Source organism: Leuciscus leuciscus, assembly GCF_965113295.1.
Source record: "Leuciscus leuciscus genome assembly, chromosome: 8".
Lineage (NCBI taxonomy): Eukaryota > Metazoa > Chordata > Actinopteri > Cypriniformes > Leuciscidae > Leuciscus > Leuciscus leuciscus.
The window spans coordinates 20,450,221-20,460,213 of NC_138732.1; the positions used below are offsets into that span (position 1 = coordinate 20,450,221).

General features: G+C 36.8%; 1 protein-coding gene across 1 annotated transcript; it reads right to left on the reverse strand.

Moving 5' to 3' along the window:
- Positions 1 to 451: 451 nt before the first annotated feature.
- On the reverse strand, positions 452 to 9,225 carry hprt1 (hypoxanthine phosphoribosyltransferase 1). The gene is made up of 9 exons (XM_082178646.1): positions 9,063 to 9,225; positions 4,053 to 4,159; positions 3,729 to 3,912; positions 3,461 to 3,526; positions 3,152 to 3,169; positions 2,968 to 3,050; positions 2,416 to 2,462; positions 1,677 to 1,753; positions 452 to 1,391 (listed from the first exon to the last, which is right to left on the reverse strand). The coding sequence occupies exons 1-9, from the start codon at positions 9,087 to 9,089 to the stop codon at positions 1,344 to 1,346; spliced, it is 657 nt and encodes a 218-aa protein (XP_082034772.1). The 5' UTR covers positions 9,090 to 9,225; the 3' UTR covers positions 452 to 1,343.
- Positions 9,226 to 9,993: the final 768 nt, after the last annotated feature.

Below are 9,993 nucleotides of genomic sequence, written 5' to 3' on the forward strand. Positions count from 1 at the left end.
TATGTGTACCTGGTTATTCACTTGTTATTTCAGAAAATATTTTAAGAGCAAGATTTATGTAGTCTCGATTTTGTGATCTGCTGTAATATCTGCTTTTGTTTCTTAATCTAGTTTTCTTATAAACCTTGCATCGTATACTATGAATACTGTTGGCTCTATGACGAATTGCTTATGTTCCTCTGTGGAAAGTTGCTTTGGATAAAAGCATCTGGTAAAGGCATAAATGTAAATGTTAAAATGGAGTTTTGACCAGAACAAAAGGGAAAGTAGGGAATAGGCCTGTACTGGTATTAACTATTAACACGACGAAACACCATTTTAATATTATTTTATGACATTCATTAAATGCAGAACAATTTTATGCTACTAGTTATTCCTAAAACGACAGTGTGCTACATTATAATGTGACCTGTTCAACAATGTTGGCGAGATAAGGAAAGTCAGGAGAATATTCAACTCTTTGAATCATTTATTCAAAAAGTTTAAGATTGACAGGTGGCTGAACAACTTTTCATCAGTTTCATTTCATTTTTATACTGTATTCATATGGTAGCATAACTGGCCGTACAAATTTACCATCTAAGGCACCATAAGATTTTTTTCCACATTTCATTTTAATCCCATTATTATAATTAGGAAGCAAGACTAAAGCAAGTAGACGAATAAATATCTTGATAATATCTTGCAAAATTAAACAATTACAAATAAAAACAAGGAGGTGATATTTGGCTTTAAAATGTCAATAGATTTAAAATGTAATTGAAAAATCAGGTTGCCCTGATTCTAAAGTACATTCACATGTAAAAGCATTCATTTTATGCATTCTCAATACTCACTGATTTTTTATCATTACAGTTTTACACAGCAAATAGTCTTTGGGAAACATGAATGTTCTCCTTTTGCCATCTGAGCAAATCAAATGCATGTTCATTATTGAATAGCAAATCAATATTCTGTTTAATCTATCTAGTCTTTAAACATAAACATCTACCTATAATAACTTGTACAAGTCATTAAAATAAATTAAAGGGAATTATTACACAAATGGTTGTTTAAAACTCCCATTGTAACTAAGAGCAGCAGTCTAAAGGACCTCTATTCTCAGAGACTGAACTGCAAGTGTTTGTGGTTGATAATGTGTGTGGGGCTGCCTGTGGAAGTATAAGCTAAAGTAAATGTAAGGTGCATTGACAGCACACACCTCACCAGAGACCCTGAGTGCAGGACCTGCTAACCTGCGGTGAGCTGCGCTACTAAAAAAATACAAAATGGATATAAAATGAAAACCATATTTAAAAAAATAACCGAATGATACAAAGCTAAAGGGGGAAGTTCAGGGCTTCTCATGCTTTGTACTTCTCCTTTCCTGTTTCACTGATGACACAGATGTGCTGCAAGTCAAAATGAGAGAAGTAGTTAGCCGGAATTGCAGCACAAATCAAACAGATGTGTGTTATAATGGGCAACTATTTGCAATTTAAATGATAAAGATATTCTAAATTATTGCTAAACCGACTAAAAATGGTGTAGAAACAATTTTCAATTCGAAATTGCTAGTAAATTTCACAAATAATTACAAAGAAACGGCAAGCAACGCATTGAATTGAGCATGCAATTTTAATGTAGAAAGACTAAAATAGTATTTTCTTGTAAAACATATTTTTTAGGATACTTACATTTAAATCCCTAAAGTACTCATTGTAGTCAAGTGCATATCCAACCACAAATTTGTCAGGGACCTCAAAACCTACAACTAGAGGATAAAGGGGGGGGGGGGAAAGAAACTGGAGGTTAATGAAAAAGTTTGTTGATTTGGCAACTTGTACTTCAATGCAGAAAAGTGTGCAACCTTGTGGTCAACAGACAGCATTGCACTTAAGGGATAATTCACCCAAAAATAAAACATTCTGTCATCATTCACTCACCCTCAAGTTGTTCCAAACCTGTATGAGTTTCTTTCCTATGCAAGTAGGAAATAGTTGTATCTTCCTGAGTAACCAAACAGTTGATGGGCCCATTGACTTCCATAGTATATATATATATTTTTATTTTTTCATACTATGGGAGTCAATGGGGCCTTGAGCCTGTTTGGTGGCCCACATTCTTCAAAATATCTTATTTTGTGTTCAACAGAGGAAAGAAACTCATACAGGTTTGGAACGACTTGAGGGTGAGTAAATGACAGACATTTTTGGGTGAACTATCCCTTTAAAAGGATCAATAGGAGGAATTTCAGTGGTCAAAATAATTGAGTTTTAGTCTTTTGAGGCTGTTTGTACAACCCTAAGAAATAAACACCATGTATTCACATATAAACATGACTTGTGAGAAGTGAAATGAATCCAAACTATATCAAAGCCATTTAGAATTGCATGCCAAAAAAAGTCTGGAAAGCTTTTTCAGTAATCCACTTACAGTCTGGTCTGTAGCCAACACTCCTTGGTGTTCTCTTCACCAGCAAACTGCAAAGAAAACGAATGATGGAAATATGTTTAGTATATGAGATCGTAAAGCTTATAAACTCAAAAGTAGGTAGTAGTATCTGGCATTTGTTGGACTTGTGATCAATAATAGACAAGGGAGTTACTACACAGAGCTCAGCAATATTTACCTACAGCTAACAAAGACTGATTCAATAGATCTTATTCAGAGCAGCGCCATGACAGGTATGAAAGCGAGGCTGTGAAGGATAGACTTAACCGTGTTTTCAATGGCATCCGCAGTAAAAAGCTGTGTGAAGCTCCTGGGCCACTTATAATTTTCTTTTTGCAGTGTTTCATCAGAAAAACAATCCAAAAACACATAAAATAATAGTACAACCCACTGAAGAGATGTATGACTATCCCTCACAGCCTCGCTTTCATTCCCATTAAAAATCAAAGATGGCACTGCTGTGAATAAGATCCATACCTAAAAGACAAACAATCGGAGACTCATTACATTTTTATTCATTATATTCATTTGTACCTGGCCACTTTGACCATTTTTGGATTAAACTGCTTGAGAAGTTCGAGCAGGGTCTTCATCGTCTTCCCAGTATCAATGATGTCCTGATGAACGGAGTAAAGATTACACAAACACTTTTAACATTTGCTAGATAATACAAGCTATTTAAATATATATGTTTAAAAAAAAAAAAATTCACAAATACCTCGACAATCAAGACGTTCTTTTGGTGTCAAAAAGGATGTCAAGAGAAAAGGAGAAAGAGTTTTAATTTTGATGTTTAAGACTGCAAAAACAATATTTCATCACCCACTGACTGTGACTCATGCATTTTTTGTTTATTGATCATACACCATTGGGTGTACTCAAATTTTAGTTTTTACGAACTGAGGTCAACATGTTTTCCTGGTATAGAGAAACGTCACCAGAAAGTCACAGGATAAGATTTTAGACATTATCATAACGATTATCTTGAAATAGTGAGGATTATTTTTATTCACAGGAAGATGCTTGCCTTTCCTGTGAGCGTGGACAGATCATCGCCGCCAATCACTTTGATGTCACCTGTAGATTGGTCGTTCTGTAATATTTGAAAAAGGGGAAAGCAGAGTTCAGTCAAGACATGTTGTTTAAGTAACATCAACACTCAACTTTGAAACAAGTGTGTATTCTGCAAAGGGTCAAATTTCATTCATGTTGTCAATAAACAAAAGAGAGTAAGTAACAGACAGGCCTGGTTGAATCTACATTCAATAAGAAGGATGAATGATTATTAGCCGTACTTGGTAACTCTTGAGGCGGATGAAGTCCACTGTCATCGGAATGGAACGATCGCTGTTGCGATTGAGGGCTTTGATGTAATCTAGAAGGTCAGCAAAAAACTTGTAGCCCCCTTTGAGCACACACAGAGCAACGATATGGTGGCCACCCATGTCCTTCAAGATATCCCTGGCCAGACGTTCAGTTCTGTAGGAGTCCAGAGTGACTAGTCAGCTCCACAAACATGCAATGTCAACAGTCTTCAGGTTGCATATTATTTGTAATTTTCAGGTTCATTAGGCAAGACTTCTTAGCGAAGAAGTAACTTTGTTTGATGTGCCTCGTACCTGTCCATGATGAGTCCATGTGGAATATACACTCGCTCCAGGTCAGAAGCATAATGTTTTGGTATGCAGAAGAGGTCCAGGTCATATCCTTGCTCTTCATCACTGATCTAAAATACACAAATGACACCATTCCATCATATCATATACCTGATAGGGCAAAGAACAGTGAGCAGTCTGTTTGATAGATAACCTTTTTATCTACAGCAGGATAAGCCTTAAATAGGTTAGTAGGTGAAAGGTGATCTTCAACATTATAACCCATTGCCTAACTCTCCTGCTCTCAAGACATCTGGCGATAACATGATGGCATTTGTCTGTAACATTTGAGATTATGTTCTCACCAGAGTGACTTTAAAAAAGCGCATATATTATCTGAGTTTAAGCAGATACCCAAGTGACGGTCTTAGACTAAACTTAATAGTTAATACACTTATTTTCATGTTCACTAACATACAAAAGCACATGTAAGTTTAACTCTAGTGTGTTGTTCAATTATATATATTAACTTAAGAAATATGTTCCCAAGTTCCCTTCAGTTAAAACAGCTCAAACATGCATTTTAGTCTGATACTAGACTAAGCCTTGTCTGTGAAACCGGGGGCAGATTTTACTCATTATGTCAGAACTAGTATACACAGAATCCCATTTCATACCGACAGACAAGCTAAGATCATACGTCAAATCTCCTATCCACTGCTTTTTGTGCATATGTTTATGTAAAAAACGACAGCCTAAAATAATGCATTCATAAACACAATGAAGTCCCCTTCAGATTATACTATAATCATACTACATAGTATCTTTAAAATCTGTGATTCTGACTAATTTTTTACTCCAAGGCCCCCCTTCACCCAAGACAATATCGGAAGGCCCTCCTGGTCTATGCTATGTATCTCTGGTACTTCTGTTGTAATAAAAATAAACAAACTAACTCAAAAAAAAACATAATGTCTGTTTAATTTTGGTACATGTTTATTTTTTAGCATTTTAATTAAGACTTTGTTAATATAACTAAAATTAAATTATTTTAAGACTTGCTGACTTGGCCCCCTGGTTGAGAATAACTGTTCTGAATGAAGAATGTAAATATAGTATTTAGAATCCAATTACTGAAAAAGTATAACCTGCCCTGCCGGTGGACCTGAGAAGAACCTTGACTGGAAATCTTTCAAAACAGCAGATGTATAATGTGTAAAACAACCTTTTTTTTTTTTTTTTAAAGGACATATCTAACTTTTCCTCACTGTGGAGGCAAAGTAGAAGCAGATCAATTCCAGGGAAGCAGAAGTAGATTAGCCTGTTCTTTGTTTGTTTTTCTAATAAGTGTTATCACACTGTCCTTGAAGAAGATTCAGACAAACAATGTGCATCTGTCAGCAAAGGCTCCTCTGGGAGCTTCCCTGTCTCTGCTTACTGCTGGTGCCAGTACCTTGAGATTTAAACCCCAAAGCACAATCCACATCAGTAGACATGGCTATGATAAGACATGGATTTTAAAGCCTAGTATGCAATGGTTGCAAGCCAAAGTTTAGTTTCTCATGCTGCTGCTGCAGGAGCGCACATTATGCAAGTCGGTGTGCTGTCAGATGTAGTGAGCCATATTTCACACCAGTAAAATTCCTGCTTTAGACTCACATGCATGTCACATGTCTTTCCTCAGCTCTATCAGAATATTGAGCCAATTTTCTCAATTAAGAAATGCTGCCTGGGGCAAATAAATTGGCAAACATTATTTCAGCCCTTCAGGTGACAGAATTCCCTGAGTATATTTATCTAACTTTTTGGGTACTGACTATCAAACAAATCATAAATATGGTCCACATGACTTGTGCACTATAGTACATGCCTTCTGATGTCATACAACGGTGATTCTATGAGGAACAGAGCGAAATTTAAATCATTATTTGCCAGACTGGTCTGGTTCTTATGTTCAACTCATTGGCAGTTGTTAACAGCTAACCTTCGGGTGCAACTTTTCAGCAAATAATGACATCGACTTCGGTATGTTCCTCATACAAATGCTTCAGAAGACCTGTAATACAGAACAAGTCTTTTAAACTTTTTGGTGACGTTGCATACTTTTTTAGGCTTGACACCTTCACTCGCCATTCATTGTCATTGCATGGAAATGACAGACCAGGACAGTCTTAAATTGTCCTTGTGTTCTGCACAGGAATGGAAAGGTGTACGGGATTAAAACGAAAAAGTGTGAGGTCAAAACTGACCTTGATTACAAACAAAATCTGTGAACTGTCCCTTTAAGAATCTACCACACCTTTTGATTAATTAATAAAACCCAATCACAAAGCACAGGATGGGTCTGTCTAAAATTATATCCTCAAGATAATATCTTAATTTAGGGCAGAGGAAGAGGATGATTAATTCCCCCGAGTCATTCCTATTAGCACACTACGGCACAAATCAGCACACTGCACACGAAAGACCAAAGGGCCATACACAGGGGTTTATAATTACAGAGGTCGCTACATTGAGTTTGCTAAGGGGTTTCATGGGCAATTAGTAACAGTCTTTGTAACAGGACCAATTAGTAACACTTTACAATAAGGTCTCACTAGTTAATGTTAGAACATTTTCAATCAACCAAGAACATTTTCAAATCAATATCAGGGGCATGGTTTAGCCCAGAAGTAAAAATGAAGTGTAAAATTTTTTTAAAAATAAATAGTCTATTAGGCCTAAGTCTGTAAGTAGCCTATTATTTAAGTATTTGGTGTAAAAAATCTGAATGGCTGTTTGAAATATTTAAATGTTCAGGAAAAGAAAGTAGCACAGCTGCTTGGTTTACGGACTACGGAGTTACAGGGGTAACGGCTGAATATCTGCTGTTCGTTTTCATTCAGTCTCCTTGACTTCGTCAAGAATCACATACCCTCTTGAGTAGGTACTTATTTTATAATTATCTCTCAAACATTTTGACATTGATGATTTGACCGCTCCCAGCAAACACAGAACGTTGGCACAACGTACCCAACATTCTAACAACGTTTTATCAACATGGCCAAAAGGTTGCTATAAATACGTTGTGTGGTGAAGGTTGTTACAGCGTTGTCACAATGTTGACATTAAACCACCGTTCAGGGCCATTGCTTAAAGGGATAGTTCACTTTGAAATAAAATGTTGGTATGTTTTATCTTACCTCAAGGGCATCCAAGATGTAGGTGTCTTTTTTTCCGCAGTAGTTTCAATTTTGATATTTTTAGGTCAAACCGTTCTTGTCTGTCAGTCATATAATGCAGGTCGATGGTCACCACCTCAAAGAGCATGCACAGAGTCCAAATTAAAACAATTCCCCGTCGTCCAAATTAAACAATTCCCCATCGTAAGTACACATGGCCTAACTAAGACACGAAACGAGCGGTTTGTGTGAGAAAACGAACAGTATTTATATCGTTTTTACCTCTTGTACACAGCCACGTCCAAGTGATCTGAGCGCGCGGGCGGGTATAGATATATACAATAGAAGTCGCCTTGGCTACTGCAGTTCATTGGAACGAAACCGTAGCCAAGGCGACATCTATGTCTATGTATATATACATCTATGTATATATCTATACCCGCCCGCGCTCTCAGATCACTTGGACGTGGCTGTGTACAAGAGGTAAAAACGATATAAATACTGTTCGTTTTCTCACACAAACCGCTCGTTTCGTGTCTTAGGCCATCAATGTGTACTTACGATGGGGAATTGTTTAATTTGGACGACGGGGAATTGTTTTAATTTGGACTCTGTGCATGCTCTTTGAGACAGTGACCATCGACCTGCATTATATGACTGACAGACAAGAACGGTTTGACCTAAAAATATCAAAATTGAAACTACTGTGGAAAAAAAGACACCTACATCTTGGATGCCCTTGAGGTAAGCTAAAACATACCAAAATTTTATTTCAAAGTGAACTATCCCTTTAAGGTTGTGCTAATGGTGTCTTGACAACCACTGGACTATTATGTACTCGTCACTGCCCTGAAGCGCGAAAATTCTGTAATTCCTTCTGTAATTTTTACTCTTCAAAGTGTACACTTGCAGGTGTTGATTAATTTACTGATAGCCCCATTAAATAATAAGGATAAACAATATAAAAAAAGAAAAGAAAAAAAATCTCTAATATATATGACTAATTAAAAATTAACCTCAAAACATAAAATGCTATATGGGGATATCTATAGGCCTCTCTAGCATAAAAAAAAAAAAAAAAAGTGTCAGAAAGTCGTCTCTCAGTTGCTGAATGTCGCACAACAACGTAAGCCCTGTTGCGTCTCAAGTCTAGGTTGTTACAATGTTGCGAGCACGTAGACAGCGACGTTGCCATCGCAGAAATGCAACGTGCCACAGACGTTGCCACAACGTAAATGTGTTTGCTGGGCTGTCAGCTCAGATGTGAAGGTCTGTTTTCTTGGCATAGTGTAATATACGCACAGCCTTTATTTCACAACCTTTCTTATAACTGTTACACATCGGAAAAATACTGAGGTCCGGACCTTAGTGGTTGGTATGCGTTACATTTATAAATTTATTATAAATCCAAACTAAAACTAATTGCGCGCTTTTCGACCTGAACGCGCTACACATAACTTACATTAACAGATTTCATCCAATGATCAAGGCATTTGATAAACACTGAAATAAAAATACAACCGAGTACACGCAGCGTTTTTATCGAGTGAAATCCCTGCTCGTTTAACTGGTCATACGTGCAGAAATGACTGCATGCATCCTGTTTGGCTGCATCACATGTGCCATGCGTGAGACGCGTGCTTTCCTCCCAGGCCCCGTTAGACCTCACGGAAATATTTATAAATCACTAACGTTTAATAACGTTACTTTTGTGTATGCAATCAGGATAAATTCTAGGGATAAAATGGATATAGGAAGAAAATATAGTTTTATCGCCAAAACAGTTATGAATTATTTACTTGTGTACAGTGACTAATCAAGTGTTGCGCTGCGGTGTAAATGATTGAAGACACTTGTGTACAGTAACACTTACCACGATACAGGAGCTGGCAGACGCCATGTCCGTCCCGACTGAGTAGTAGCAAACGTCCTCGATTCCGATTAGAAATGCAGGGAGTAATTGTTGTCCTTCCTATTTTCAATTTCGCCTTTAAAGGACTGAACGAACACAAATTTCTATCTTCCTCACACTGTGGGTGTGTTAACATTAGAGGGGGAATAGAGCCTGTCGACCAATCAGCGTTCAGCAGTGAAAACGCGTACAGAACACCTTAAAGTGACAGACCCACCAGATAATGTGTGTCAAAATGAATAACGTTACCTGGATAATAAATTAATAAAATAAACATTGACATAGTTGTAAACTTCCCACCCTGCAAAAACTCATTTCCGGGCGATGGCATTTCGCCCGGAAATTAGTTCATTTAACTGGTCGAATAACCGGTATTTTAACTGGTCGAATATTAATAAAATAAACATTAACGTAGTAATCATCCCACCCTGCAAAAACTCATTTCCGGGGGAAATGCCTTCGCCCGGAAATGAGTTTTTGCAGGGTGGGATGTTTTACAACTATGTTAATGTTTATTTTATTAATTTATTATCCAGGTATTACATTCATTTACATAGGCCACCTAACACGTGATCGTTCATTTAATATTATCAGTGCGCCAAAAGTGTAGTTAAGTGTGACGAAAAAAAGAGGCAAGTATAATTAGTAGTAAACAGTAAGTACAGTAAATTTAAGTATATTTCATGCAACTAACCATAATCCAAACCGTAATCCTAACCCTATAGTAAGTACATGTTCATTAACATTACTCGGTACTTAAATGTAATAACACTGTAGCAGGGATTTCTCAAAATAAAGTAAACAAAAAATCTATTAATAACTGTTCAATGGACTGTGTGTTCTTTCTGAGCAGTAACAGTGGAAATGCTCAAGAGTTTAATAATGTAGTAAA

Bases quoted from the DNA above. Each gene is read 5' to 3' on its own strand.
- hprt1 (XM_082178646.1), bottom strand. From the start codon at position 9,089: ATGGCGTCTGCCAGCTCCTGTATCGTG. The intron at 2,463-2,967 runs GTACAAATGAAT...TTTTCTTTGCAG, and splicing joins AAAATGGTCAAAGTGGCCAG to TTTGCTGGTGAAGAGAACAC. The intron at 1,392-1,676 runs GTAAGTATCCTA...TTTGACTTGCAG, and splicing joins AGTACTTTAGGGATTTAAAT to CACATCTGTGTCATCAGTGA.